Source organism: Azolla caroliniana, unplaced genomic scaffold, assembly GCF_043228905.1.
Source record: "Azolla caroliniana isolate FFs.n. ecotype wild unplaced genomic scaffold, voAzoCaro1.0.p SCAF_7, whole genome shotgun sequence".
Classification (NCBI taxonomy): Eukaryota; Viridiplantae; Streptophyta; class Polypodiopsida; order Salviniales; family Salviniaceae; genus Azolla; species Azolla caroliniana.
The window spans coordinates 9,103,866-9,118,940 of record NW_028230442.1 but is presented as its reverse complement, the minus strand read 5'-3'; the positions used below and the strand labels follow the sequence as shown (position 1 = coordinate 9,118,940).

The following is a 15,075-nucleotide window of genomic DNA, read 5'->3' as shown; positions in this document are numbered from 1 at the left end:
ATATATATTATATTTTGCTTCTTATACAAATTACTAAATGCATGCCAGATTAAAATGCACTATATACTCTACCACCTATGGTTCACATTGCAAAAAAACCTTTGAAAGGTGGATATTAATGCTAGCAACAGTAATAATTTCAGCAAATGCCTCTTGGATCAAAGTAATCTCACTCCTGTATTTTGCGTTCTTTGCACAAATTCACATCACAACTAGAATGTTTAAGCTGTTATACCAATTGAATAAAATAATGTACTCAATGCAAAACATCACTCAGTCATCATGAACCATACCCCAGTGTGTTGTGTTGATCAGCTCGCATAGGCTTGTCCACAGACATCAGAAGTCAAAAACTGGCATAAATGTTTTCAGTCAAATAACATATTTGATTCACCTACATAGATCTATGTACGTATTATCTTTGTTCTGTGCCTTTTACTAACTGCATCAAGAACTATTCAGTCATTAATGAGATACAGGACTAAACCAGGATTTACAAGAGTTGTTGAAGTTTCTGCTCAATCTGATGTGGAAGTTCACCATTTGAGTTGTTAGAAGTCACTATTGCCAAATAAGCCCCATATGTTACAGAAAGATTTATATCAACATGTAACATATCCTTTCTTCAGATATAGACAATTCATTGTCTACAAGTCTGCAAGAATTGTGGGGCCTGTTAACTTCTTCTGCAGCTGAGACTTGATCATAAATATTCCAAGATGTTTTGAACCGTATACCTCTGCATTTCAAATCTGACTTTACCCATTCAAGGGTGTCAAGGAACTTATTATTAACTTACTGAGGAGCACATCTTACATGTTTAAAACTTACGCAATTGTAGTGTAGTTGATGATCAAACCAAGAATATGAAATTAAAAAATTAAATAAGAGAATGCCTGATAGAAGAGAGGGTGAAAAGTTGGTAAAAATTTATATTTGAATCAAATAAGCAAAAAGAGAACATGCAAACTTCATATCTAGAGAGCCACTGTATCAAGTTCATTATGTATATTCTAAAATCTTCCATCCTTACATCATCTTCATCCAAGCTCAACCAATCCATGTTTCTATCACAACTCAAGCTTGGAAGGTCATGTAAAAGCTAGCAAAAAAAGCAATTGACAAATTTGAGGAAAAAAGCCTTAGGGTCTTCTTTGGCACATGTGGATCCACTAATAATCCAAATTAGGCTCAACTATTTCATCACCGAATAAGCAGAATCAAAGTTGTTCATCGAAGTATCGACTAATACACCAGGTCGAGACAGATTACCAAAGAAGTGTCTTATAATCATTCCATTAATCTTCTTTCTACAAAGAGCTTACTTTACAAATTGGTGCAGGCCACATAAGCCTGCAGATGAATACACATGGACAATTTTCTGTCCAACACCTATGCTATACTATTGGAGAAAGTAAAACTGCTATACCAAAGTACATCATGCAAAACTGCTTTTTTATATTCTATGTAGCAACCCATCTGAGGCCATTCTCCTCCTGCCAAATTTCAACTCAATGAAAACACTTGATATATCTATCCTAGCCTGTTATGTCTACCACGATTTATTTGAGATTGTGAACTCCACATCATCTGTGGTCTTATGGGGTTTGCTGCAAAGGATGGTGGAGGCCTTGCTTGTGGTAATGGTGGTGGTGGTAAAATATGTTGTGGTCTGAGCTTTTGATCATGGTAATTATGCCCATAGTTGAGGTGACTGTTACTGATCACTTGCGGTGGCACTAAACCTCTCACAGCATGCCGAGCATGCATGTCATGCATTGATGTTGGAGGCTGAACACGGTGGTTGGGATGATAAACTTCTGGCACAGGCAAAATTCCAACCACCATGCCACTATCCCTATGCTTTGTATATGATTGATTCGGCAAATCCACATAAGGAATTTGTGGGTTCCGGCCACTCAGGGTAATTTCTTGCCTATCTACAGCGTGAACTGATTGATTCATTTCCCGACCATTATGCACAAACATAGAAGTCTGCCCTCTTTGAATTGACGGAGAAGATGTTGCTGGGTGAGAAGCTCTCCCATGAATGGACTGATTAGAACTTTGAAACCCTTGGGAGTATTCTCCAGCAGTATAAACACGGTCATGGGCTGGCCTTGATGGTACCCAGGTTACTGAAGAGCTACTTAATCCAGTACCTTCATCAAACCTTGCAACATGCCCATATGCATCAATCCAATCCTGTCCTCTGTGTATAGCAACATCTTTGTTAGCCGGCGGTAATGGCTGGCTATTTTTAGGTTGAATCTGCAACAAAAGGTAAAGCATAAGCTAGGCAAAACATATAAATAGCAGAAGTTCCTCTCAAACAGGGGTACTCACTGATTGGTGGACTGGCTGGGACTCGTGCAGTGATAATAGTTGTGGTGATGCTAATTCTCCAGGTTTTCTGAAGGTTGGTTCTCCTACCTGAGCCACAGCAGGGTTAATGGGCATAGACTGACCAATTTTAGCATTGAACGTTTCATTTGGCAATCCTCCAGCAATAATTTTTGCTAGTTCGATGCTCAAGTTGGACATCTGGCTGCTTATATTTGAATCTTTCTTTGCCAAATCTTTTGAAGACTCCGTATTACTACCAGGACCATTTGACATCAATGTATGGACCAACTCTGGATTCTTCAAAAACACAGAAAGTAATCCAAGATCAGCACCAAATCCTTTGCCATTGTCAGCAAGTTGTGGGAGAACAACTTTAAGCATTTCCGCGCATGCTTCTGGACTTAGTTCAGAAATATTCAAACCAGTCCCGTCTTTTCCAGTGGTGGAACAAGGATCAACTGGCTGAGGTGGTTGAAGACCATTTGCTCGTATGTTACTCACTGTTTCATTCTCCCTCTGAGGCAGAATTATGTTGCTTCTTGTACCCAATGTATCTACCAAAACCTCTTCCTTTGGAAGCATCGAGTCATGCTCTAAACCTACACTACCATGCTCCATATTCTGAATATTGTTTGCATGATAAAAGGGCATATCTTTAATCTCTTTACCCTCATTATACTTCTGAGAAAGAGTAGATGCTATTACATGTTTCCCATTACTGTTTCCATGTAATGCATCAACATCAGATATGAATTCAACTCCACCATTATTAGGTCCTGATGATAATTGTAGTAGCGATGATTCTTCTTTAATGTCATGGGAAAGTTTTGAGGAATATGCCAACTCAAGCTCACTTTGACACTTAGAAAAGACTTCTATTGGTTTAATACTGTCAAATCCTTCATCTGAAACATAGACAGTACCCTCCACTTTATTACCATCGTCCTCGTGTTTTCCTGATTCACTATTAGGAGACTGTAGAGCACCATCTCTTTCCACGTTCTCTTCATCTATTGCTTCAAGAAGAATTTCAGGAACTGAAGCATCATCCACAAAGAGGCAGATTTTTTCTGCAGGCTCTTCTGGATTGAGTGGTATGCCTTCTATTGATGTATAAAAAACTTCCTCCACATTGTTCAGCCGTAAAGATTGAGAATGAGTCTCTCTGCTCTGTTCCCCACTTGCAACTCTCCATTGAGGATCAAGAAGAACTCCTACAAAGTAAATAAAGAGCAACGACTTTAGTAAACAGGCACTTCTAACAGTATTCATTCTTGTAGAAGAAGAATTTCCTATGTAGATGAAAATCATACTTGGAGGTTCAACCCACTGAATCAGGGGGGATTCAATGAAACTTGTGTCTCGAAGTTGTTTTGCAGTTAATGGACTGCTGTCCTTGGTACTTGGTTCTTCAAATTCCTTGACCTCTGATCCTGATATGTTCTCTATTTGTGCAGTTTGCGGCTCACCATCTTGCTCTAATTTCATGTCTGCAAGTTGCCCACCATCCTGTTCTAATTTTACATCTGAAATTTGCCCACCATCTTGATCTAATTTTACATCTGAAACCCTGGAACCAGGAAAATCTGCATAATCAACTGATGCCATAGTGAGTGAACTTTTTTCTAAATCCTCCCTTGATGTAGGGCTGGCTTCAGTACTGGAGGCAGTTAAATTAGAGCTCAGATTTCTTGAGACCCCTTCCAAAAGCTGCTCTTGGTTGGAAACCAAGCCTATATTTTGTTGATCACAACGACTGACTGTTGGTGCACCTAGATTTGATGGAATAATGCCCTTCTGATTGTTTAGCGAAGGTTTTTGTGCCTTTGAACTGTTCAGAAAATAGGCCCGTTGTTTGGCTTTCCTTATGTCGTCGGCAGAGAGTGGTCGTGGTGTAGATTCAAAACTAGAGACCCTGACACCATCCATATCTCTACGTCTCACTGAAGCTTCAACAAGTTGAACTTTCCGCTTCTGCTTGGAACCTGGATATTTTTGTTAAGAAAGAAACCTTTGACTGGTGGACATTCATATGCAAATATGTGATCTTTAAAAGACCTGATATTCTTAACCTATCAATTGCAAGAAAGTAACCCCCCCACAATTATAAATACAAAAGTTGAATAAAATGGAGGAAAATAGGATATTCTTCACTTATCAATCTATCTCACCCCTAGATCTACATAAGAAAAAGAAATTATATCCTAATGTCTTCGACGGACCAAAATAAGTTGAGAGAAGAACACAAGTACATCCAGATGAGATCAATTACTATGTCTGATAACGAGAGAAAATGGATGGGAATAAAAAATGAAATGGATAATAATTATGCAGGAATAGAGAGACCAAACAGAGGTAGCCAGTATGTTAAGGTTGTCTGGAGTAGATCTGAAGGTCATGCATCAAGCCCCTAAATTTTGCACTGTTATCCAGTGAAACAGTGCAATTAGTGAGATTTGGCATTGGCATGTGTGTTAATAATATGGCTTACCACTAATGTACAGACCCAATAGAACAAAGAGAAATAGCTCCATGTTTTCAAATATTTTATTAATATCTTTGAAAGGCCGAAATGATCTACAGAGACCGTAAACAAATCAAATATGCCAAAAGTAGTAGTTCAATCAGTTAGAAAATAAAACAATCCATGCCGACTATAGTAACCATCCCAGAATAAGATTCAGAATCAATTTTTCCAATTGTAACTACAGGCTTGAGGGATCAACATAGGTACAAAACAGTTGTATGGATACGGTCTCCTTGAAGTCGCATGCTGGCTATCCGCTTTCTTGCCAATGACTCAATATCTGGGACACTCACAGATTCATCCCTACATCCAACTCAAGGGTGTAAAGCAGTGGTAACTTTAATATATTATCTCATCCTTGTCAAGAACTAACCTTGGTTGGACAGCCTTGTCTATTTGAAAAGAGCTGGATGCAACGTCTGATGATGCTCGAGTGGACTCCACCTTCATAAACAGATGTAAGTTGTTTGAAATGAAAGAGTTCCATAATTTAAATCACCATATTTAAAAAGTAGATGACTTGGATATTATTTTACCATGAGGTCAATCTTAGATTTTTTTATCGAAGTATCATCTACATGTGAACTTGCATCATCCCTGAATATAGAAACATTCAAAATCACAATGATCTTAGTAGCATCACCTACATATGAACTAGAATCACTTCCAATCAAATTATTTAAATTCCGAGCAAAAAATTATGAGCCATACAGGATCTCAAAGCAATGGTAAACAAATTGACACTACATAGTATTACAGACACATAGATCACCAAACTGATGGCTCGGCATAAATGATATGAGGTACATAAGTTTACAGCAAGCGTCAATAATCATATAGCAATTGTTCCAGATGGCAAATTTTTTAATTGATTACCTGTTGTGCTTATGAGAGGGTTGTGATATCCGATTTAATCCTGAAAAATGAGTGGTACTGACAGAGTCAATTTCATGATCAATTCTATAGCAATGATGGAGAAACAATGCACATAAACATACCGCATAGAAACCTATGTAAATATTATACACGTTATATGTATATAGTATATGTAACACAAATAAAATAAAATGCATAGTGCCAGGGTAAATGCCCTTTCAGCTGACCCTGCATTTTTGCAAATTTGACGTCATTAGTAAATCTTGAATTTTCAGAGAGAATATCCATGAATTATACTCAAAAGAACCTACAAAATTACTTGATCCACAAGCATGTTTAACAAGTTTAAATCAGCACTTCACCCTTTCCAGAGTTTTCCATCTCTAGCAAAGTGCCACATTTTTAAGTGACTAAATACACAATAATGTATTGTCCATGATTTTTGTAATTGAGCTGTTGAATTCTCTTGTCAGTGGTTTCAAGTTACACCCTTTTCATGCAAAAGAAATCTTCTTTGGACACCTTCAGAAAACCTGGAGGAAACACCTTTTTTGACCCATGTCTAAAAACCAAACCAATTCCCACATTTCTAAAAAGTTTGAAGAAACGTTTCTCTGCAATGTTTTGCTTTTGTTATTTGTCTGGAGCATTTTGCTTTTATTTATTTTTGCATTCATTACCTTTTTAATTATTTTATTTAATTGTTTTACTTTTCCAAATATTTTCTCAGGGTTTTCAATCTGTTTAAAAAATGAATGCATGCCAGACATGTAAACTCTTGGCTACAAATTAAAAGGGTTCCCAGAAATTGCCACTACCCCTTAGACCCCAACAGTGAATCATAAGACAACACAAAGTATGATATACTGAAAATGAGATGATGCTCTAGTGTATAGTATTTATTCCCTTATCTCCAGAGCTAGTGCATTCTTGAATATTCATTGCACCAAGGGAGGAGCTCTCACAAAATTTAACACATGCTCAAAAGATACCTATGTAGACTGCAATCATGGAGAGAATTAACCAACAAATCTTACACTTTTCAAATTTTGAGCTGAAAACCTTGCCATATTACTATTCTGGATAATTAAATATATGGACGTGTATGTGCGCATTTTTTTATTTCTTAGGGGAATCAAGGCTGTCTTGTTTTTACTTGTCTACTATGACCACCATAGACAATTTTCAGTTGATATTAGATCTGCTAGTTTAAGTTAGTTTTATTTATGATTTGAGAGACACTGAAGGACTTTTCTATTTCCCATTAGTGGTTATCTTTGTAGCATTATTGTGCAATTTGTTCTAATATTTGTCATAGCCTTCCAGTTGCAACCTGTCTGGGTGAGTTGCTCTTTCTGGTTTCCTTCATAGATATGTTAAACTTTGCTGTCAATAATTTGTAAATTCTCAGTTCATTTGTATAGGTAGATAGGGTCACTTCACTTTCAATCTAACATATTTAGTTTGAATCTCTTATAATATGTGATTACGTTTGGCAGTGCCCTCTTTGTGGTACATCTCTCTTGATCTTTAAATTATTTTGCTGTTACATATTTCTTGAAAGCTCTTATATGAATCAAAGGTTTGCTGATTGATGATAATTATCATTTAAACCTTTTGTCAACCATCTTCTAGATTCGTGCTAGAATTTGCTCTACATTTATATCAGTCCTTCCGAGTTTAGTGCTAGTTCTCTTATGCTATTCAGTTTATCATTGATTGTGACTTACTGAGATTCTCCCTCAGATGTTAGAAGTCTATAGTTGTGTATAACACGCCAGCAGCTTATGACAGTAGGAATTTTTTCTCAGTTTTTTTTCCAATTCAAGTTGTATTTCATGGATAGGCCATGCATGTTTAAGATGATATAGTCTCACATTGATCAAAGATCCACTCACCTGACTCACATATACCGTCCCAAATTTTTATTTTATATATCACTCAAGAACTCTGCACTTCCTATTCATCTAGATAAACTTTGAAGTAAAATGAAACCTTTGAAAGGAATCATTTTAAAATAAATAAAAATAATGCAGAATGAAAAAGAAACCACAAATGCTAGATCCACATATGCACATAAGACCCCTGAAGAAAGAAGCATTGCCTGTAGATGGGGCTATCTTTCCATTCTGAGGAGTCTTCAAAAATTTGCTCCATCGTGAAAGCAGAGATCGTGCACAGCTAGCAACATCTGATCTTCACCGATACATTTAGAAAAGTACCCGTACCAATCATATTAGCTCATCACCATTAAACAATGAAAGAAAGGAATATAAGGAATAAACTACCTGGCGCCCTGTGAAACCGCAACTTATTGATAGTCTGCAGAAGCAATGACATCTGCCTCGGTAAAGTGGATCCAAGCGGAAACTGGTTCAGTGCCTGCAGGCAGAACATATTAAGCCAATATATCACACCGGTGCTTCACTTATGCTGAAACCATTAATTCCAAAATGTCACATTGATAACAGTAAAAAATACAATGGCCAAATTTCAAAGGAAAATGCACCTTCAGTAGAACACGTATAAGACTAGTTTGTTCCTCCATAGAAGCTTGCATCAACCACTTGGTGATCTGCTGCAAACCACCCCTGGCCATCATACTGTCATCAAACAATATTAGCAACAACAGCAGAAGCTCAAATGAATACAATTAATTATCTTCCAGCAAGCACATCCAGATTATGTTCAAGCCACCTACTGAACTTTATTTCAGAGCTGAAGCACTCACAAGAAATACTTCAAATCATTTAGTTGGAATATGGAATCTTAGGGTGTGTGTACAGTTCGGGATGGGAGAATGGGATACAGTAAGAGGGAGTTTCTACAAACAGGGAAAATGAGGAAATACAGGGTTAACATACATTAGTGCCAGTCCAGACCATCACATATATTTAAATATAGTAACTTAAAACATAACTAGCTTTAAAATTATTGAAATTTTTAATATTGTTGCCTACCACCACTAGACATCTTTATCCACGGTGCTAGAATGGAGCAAAAAGAAATTTCACAGATTGGGTAAGTGGGACAAAAACATTTGGGGCAAATGCTAGAAATTGCAGGAAAGAGAGGAGAGTCGTATTGCACTGTATACCATGAAGAGAGGAATGGAAAATGTAAACCCTCTGATATTTAGTAAAACAGGAAAATAAAGTGTGCTAGGAAAAAGAGTAAAGGAGAGAACAGAAAATCACTGTGTAACAATCTCAAACAAAAAATTTCAACAAAATAATTTCACCACATTTCATTCTGTGGGTAAACAGCATTTCTCTGCACTATGGTTCTCATCAGCTACCAAACAATACTACTCTATGTTTTAACATTAGTGTTTCAAATTTCAGACTACATTCTGGCATCAACGTACCACATAGCATTACAACACTTACACTTAATTGTTCTGATCTCAACATAGGCCACTCTATTCACCAAAGAATTTACATCAATTATGCAAGCAAGAAGACCTCAATTATGCAGCATGTATTATTATAAACAGTAAATAATTGTGAGCTACATAAGCACAATCACACAAGGAAGCATCATCAAAGACACATATAGAACAATGTGAGAGTGGGAATAAAAGAAAGAAAGAAGTCCAATGATAGAGAACTTTGTCATAGATAGCCTGGATAAATGCTGCCATCTCCTTCAATGTGATTAGTAGGAGTGCTTACTAGGCTCAAAACATAAATTTGATCTAGCAACTGAAAAGGATAATCAAATACGATCAATAGATAAACAAACAATAGAAAGTTACTATAGTGGCATTGAACATATGAGCTTGAACCATAGGTTTTCATGAATTTCATCATTACAGTTACATCATAGACTATTGTTTAATGTGTTTAATCAATAGCATTTAGTCCTTAAAAGCCATCACAAGACATTTAAAAATGCTCTTTTTCCTCATCATATGCACACCAGTATCATTCCTAGCACTTAGTCCTTAAATTCATATATATTTATTAAGTGATAAGGATTATTGACCTATACCAGCGCAAGACAGCTCTATGTGCTTGCAGAATTATTTCTGCAAGTTGACTTTGCCCCATAAATGTTTTCTCCTTCCGCATAGCATTGATGAGCTTCTCTGCCTTTTCAGCCGAAGACAGCTCCTTTCCATCTATTTTTTGCTGGAGTGCATTTGATAGCCAAATGTAAGAATCTTGGGCATCTACTTTTGGAATCGACAATAACTTTGTATCGCTGCTCTCATGTGCACCATCTATTGGCAGTTCTACATCTAAAGTTAATGAAGATGGATCATTAGTGCGCTCCCCATGAGACAGTTGGAGAACTTTTCTGACACGCGCTCTCTGTCCAGCAAAGAATTCTCTAACCTGGAAAATATAAAACAGATCAAATAATGGTTTGCTTTCAGTCATATATATTACAGAATTATGAAGAACTATTACAATAAAAGAAACCTGAGTTACAGTGGCTCCAGTTAATGCGCTAATATCTCGAGCCTCCTTTTTTGTAATAGTGTCCTTAATTGAAAAGACATTGTATAGACATTTCAATGCCTTTGGTGTAAAAGTTTCACCAGTTTTTTTACCTGGAGATATCAGCAAAACATTCAATATGTGACCCACAGAAATAGCATCAAAGTACAGAAAATGTGGTCATAATGCAATCTCAAATTAGAAAAATTAAAGAAGCAGCAATCTTATAGTAACAAAAACTAAAAGGGCAAAAGGCACGCATAGAAAAGATCTAACGAATACTTAAGAACACAGACTCTAATACAGATATACTAAATATACCATTTGCAAAAGCAATATTTTTAATTATATCTCAGTGTGAACAAGTACCAGAGCAAAAGAATCGACAATGAAAAATGAAATCATTTTACACACCATAACCTTTAAGTGTAGGTGTGTAAATTAACCTTGCCAGAAAACATGAATAAAAGTACACCAGCAAATATAGAACTACCAAGCAATTGTGGGATTTCAACTAGAAAGCTCACAACGTTGGACCCAAGAAAACAATGGAAATATATGTGATTGTTCTAAACTTCAGTTCTGATCTTTATGAGCCCTGATATTCAGGACGGTAGATTATAATCAACCTCCCAATGTCTATGAAGATAATGCCTTCAGAAAGTAAAGGAGAATTGCTCCTTTCTCTGTGTAGCAAGTAGCCACTTACCCATATTTTGGCCCAGAACAGCCGCTGCCTGCAAACCATATAGAGACTATCAGATATTTCTACACTTTAAAAATAAGGATAAAAAAACTAAACAAACTAAGAAATGAAAGGAAGCAGAATATACATCCTGATAACAATATGTCACGACTACATCCAGGGCAGGTGAGACAGTCGAGACTCAACTCTCGCATGCAGGAAGAAAATCACAAATAACCTAAAAACTAATGGAATTCTAGCTTTATCTAGTCAGGATTGCCGTGCAGAAATTATCCCCTCTATTCTTGGCATCCTCTACTTCCATAGACGAATGCATAAACTTGTAAGAACAGATCTCTTATGAAGGAGAAATTGGTGAAAAACAGACTCCCAGATACGAAAACATAAGCCCAAGTATGAAAGAACTGTATCAACTGCAGAAATATGAAAAGGCACTGATAAAATTATAATGTTCTACCTTATCTTAGTAAGATTTTTTCATACGTCAGTTTATACTTGTCTAACAAAATTCCTTCTTATATTTCTCATAAATTGTATTTTAGTTCCAAATGTCCAAGTATCATTAGATTCTGATATAGATTTTAAATTTTTTTGCTAAACATGACCATTTCAAATGTGATTGCAATACAAATTTAATATCTAAACAAAGAGTTTTGGTGACTCTTTAATCATCTCTTTGCTCTTGCTGGTTCTTCCCATTGCAATGTTCACAATTGGAGCCCCATACATTCTTAAAATTTGATAATGCATCTTCTATGTATGTGAAATTATGGGATGGACTTATTTCTCCTTCCATTGCATCTCAACTAACCAGACTCGAACTGCTTTTCTTTCAACTTATGGTTAGTAGTAGTAGTAGTAGTAGTAGTAGTAGTAGTAGTAGTACCTATTGTATGTGCATGTATGGTAGGATAACCTAGATTTGCAAACCACTCTCAATTTTCAAAATTTCAATAGGGAAACTGTGGTAATGGCACTTTTGTTGGTTATGTGGTATCCATAGTATATACAGTTGTGGGAACGTAACCAAGAACTAGAGAGTACTCTCAATTTAAAAATTTTAAAGCACATCTGACTGAGATAATTCATAATAAATTACCCTAACACCTTTGTTGGTATCATGACATGTTTGTCCAAATTCATCGACATTTAGTTTTCATTTAGAACCAGCACATGTATATATATCAGTATTGAATTTCATGAGCAATTTTCCAGTACAAGAGCTAATTCAGCATGCCCTTTTTTATTGGAAGAGATTTGTTATTGAAGATATTGTATTCATGTGTTCATATCCCCCATGAACATTGGCATTCTTTCTAAATCCTGTATAGATCACAAGATGAATTTGCCTTGCTTATTCAACAAGCATCATATTTATATGTAAGAGATGAGCTTTTTCCTAGGACTAACGTTTTGATAGATGGAAACTTCTTATTGCACTAACCATTTCTCGATTCGAAACCCTATCTCTGATTTCCCATCCAAATTCAAATCAGACAAAAAGGGGTAAAAAGAATATATGTACATATCTAACAATTCGTCAAACCGTAACAAAAATCTTACTTCTTCTATTAGACAAATCCTTTCTGAGGCAAGAGGGTCAGACGAAAACCCAAAAAGTCCATATCAGCAAAACCATTTCTTTCTTGAAATAAAAGAAAAACTTAATTCTCTACCAAACTAAGGCCCAAACGACAAAGCAAATAATTTAGACAGAAACCTGATATTCTATCAAACTAAGGCTCACGAGATATTACGAAATCCCTAAAGCCATACCCCTAGCCCTAGCCCTAATTTCCTACTAAATAACAGAAACGACATGTGGGAAAAAAGGAATATTAAATGTGCACGTGTGCGTGCGTGGACATCTAACCATTTCCTGAGCCAAAGGATTCGTCCCAGTGATCTGACATTGTCGAAGTGCGAGCTTCTGCAGATCTTTCAGCTGTGAATGAATCAATTCTCTTTGAGCTTCCAAAAGGCTTTCAAAACCATCTCTTCCGAGCTTCAGAGCTTCACCATAGCCATTGTTATAATTGTGGCTATTGTTGCTACTATTGATGTTGTTATTGTTGCTGTTATTGGTGGTGGTGGTGTTGAAATTAGGTTGAATAGAGATTTCCGCCATATCTGCTTCTGTTGAGATCATAGATAGATAGATAGATATAAAAGAAAGTATATAAATTTTATACAGAGGGCATTGAGGAAGATAAAGCTATGAAGAAGAGGGGGGATGTTTTTCTGTGCATGTTCTAATGGATACAGATCTGAAGGGCTGCCAAAAACCTCTGCGTCGTTGCGCTTGTCTGTTCGTAGTCTTTCTTTCGTCTCTCTCTCTCTCTCTGATTCTTCTTCTTCTTCTTCTTCTTCTTCTTCTTCTTCTTCTCTGTTTCTTCGTCTCTTGTGTGTGTGTGTGTGTGTATGTGTGTGTGTGTGTGTGTGTGTGTGTGTGTGGGTTTCCTTCCTTTGCCAGAGAAAGAGAGAGAAAGAGAGAGAGAGAAATCGGTTTCACACGGTAGGTAGCATGGCCTTCTTGGCCGGACAGCCCAAGTCCATAAACCAGGACATATGTATGTCATACATATGTATGCTGCCACCGCCGCCGTCTGTTGTCCCCATCCTCTGTCCTCGTCTATCATCGCAGTTGCTTGTCGCTGTCGTCGTTTGTCGCCGTTGTCATTTGGTTTGTAGTCGTTGCCGTTGTTATCGTTGTCGACCGCCGCTGTCACCTACACTTCTCTGACGACGTCGTCGGTTGATAAACGAAAGAGTATAAATGTGCTTCTACACTTGTACCTAGCGCCCAAGGCACCGATGCTCGGCTAAGTTTTCTGTCATTTTTGTCTTTTCTTTCTTTTATCTTTTGAATTACAACATGACTTCTAGAAGAAACCATAAGGAAACACACGAAGAAATTATAATAAGGAAGAAAAAGAAGTGCTTATTGCCGAAATAACGAAACTTAAAGTAGACAACGCGAACCTTCAGAAACAAGTTAAGGACCTTGAGATATCTAGGGAAGATGGTGAAATATCTTCCCTAGAGGATATTAAGGACGAGATCAAAAAGGTTAAGGAAGAGGTTAAAAGTGATATGGAATTAGCAAAAACTAGGTGGGTTGATGTAGTAAAACGTAATATTAAAAAGGAACTAAACAATGAAAATATTGTAAACACTACCCTTGAGGAGGAAAAAATGAGTCAAGCTCGACGCATAAATGTATGAGTTACTGGGCTCAAGGAAGGGGCATCTCCCGATGAAGATGCACAAACATTAGGGGAAATGTTGGGGTACGAAGCCCTACCAATCACTAAAACTTAGAGGGTAGGACATGACACCACTAGGAAAAGAGCTTTGGACCTTCAGTTTAAGGACTCCAAATCTAAAATCGCATTTTTTAAAAAGAGACAAATTCTTCGAGGATTGGGCAGGGACCCTATCTACCTCGATGAAGACCTGACCAAGATGCAAATTGAGCATCGTAAAACTTGTATGTCATGAGTCATACAAGCTCGTAAAGAGGGGCATCGTGCTTTTTACCGAGACGAATGTGTGATAATAAATGATCACGTTGCCAATTGACAGTGTGTGGCCCATGTGATAGACAATAAACTTAGGATGACTTTATGGAACTGTAACGGTGCACTTTGGACACACCCTGACCATCTAGAGGAGATTTTGAAGGTATCTTGCATACTTTTTTTTAGTAGAAACACATCAGAGTCCAAATCGAGGACTGCCAAGAGTTGACAGTTTTCGTTGGGAATCTGTCTTTAGACAAACCTCACGTTGACATACCACTAGAGGGTCTGGAGGGGTTGTGATACTATTTTGGAGAGAGATACATGATAGGATAGAAATACTAAAGAAAGACCTAGAAGCCCGTTTTATGTGGGTGAAAGTCCTCACTAGCAAGGATCGGGCGATATTTATCGCCGTTTGTTACTCCCCCCCGAAAGGATCCCGGTATAATATGGCTGGAGAGGCGAGTATAGTTGATGAAGGAACACCACATGGGCCTTCTCCATACAAACCTTTATTGGATGACATAATTCGATATTCTTCTCAAGGGGAGGGAAGTCTTCCTTGTAGGAAATTTCAATGCGAGAACCCAATCCCGACAATGCACAATATTTTAGATGGATAGAAACCTAGAAATAGTGAATGTCGACCCT

The 15,075-nt window shown here is 37.1% G+C and overlaps 1 protein-coding gene across 2 annotated transcripts; it reads right to left on the bottom strand.

Annotated features, from left to right (window-relative positions):
• Positions 1 to 1,277: 1,277 nt before the first annotated feature.
• On the bottom strand, positions 1,278 to 13,136 carry LD (Homeodomain-like superfamily protein). 2 transcript variants are annotated; one of them, XM_087321948.1, is made up of 14 exons: positions 12,774 to 13,136; positions 10,904 to 10,931; positions 10,177 to 10,307; positions 9,743 to 10,089; positions 8,259 to 8,352; positions 8,038 to 8,131; positions 7,854 to 7,940; positions 5,750 to 5,789; positions 5,410 to 5,470; positions 5,247 to 5,317; positions 5,100 to 5,176; positions 3,660 to 4,331; positions 2,337 to 3,560; positions 1,278 to 2,264 (listed from the first exon to the last, which is right to left on the bottom strand). In XM_087321948.1, the coding sequence occupies exons 1-14, from the start codon at positions 13,047 to 13,049 to the stop codon at positions 1,534 to 1,536; spliced, it is 3,933 nt and encodes a 1,310-aa protein (XP_087178074.1). In that variant the 5' UTR covers positions 13,050 to 13,136; the 3' UTR covers positions 1,278 to 1,533. The 2 variants fall into 2 exon arrangements, with proteins under 2 accessions (XP_087178074.1, XP_087178075.1); XM_087321949.1 differs by having other exon boundaries at positions 1,278 to 2,271; positions 2,347 to 3,560; positions 12,774 to 13,134.
• Positions 13,137 to 15,075: the final 1,939 nt, after the last annotated feature.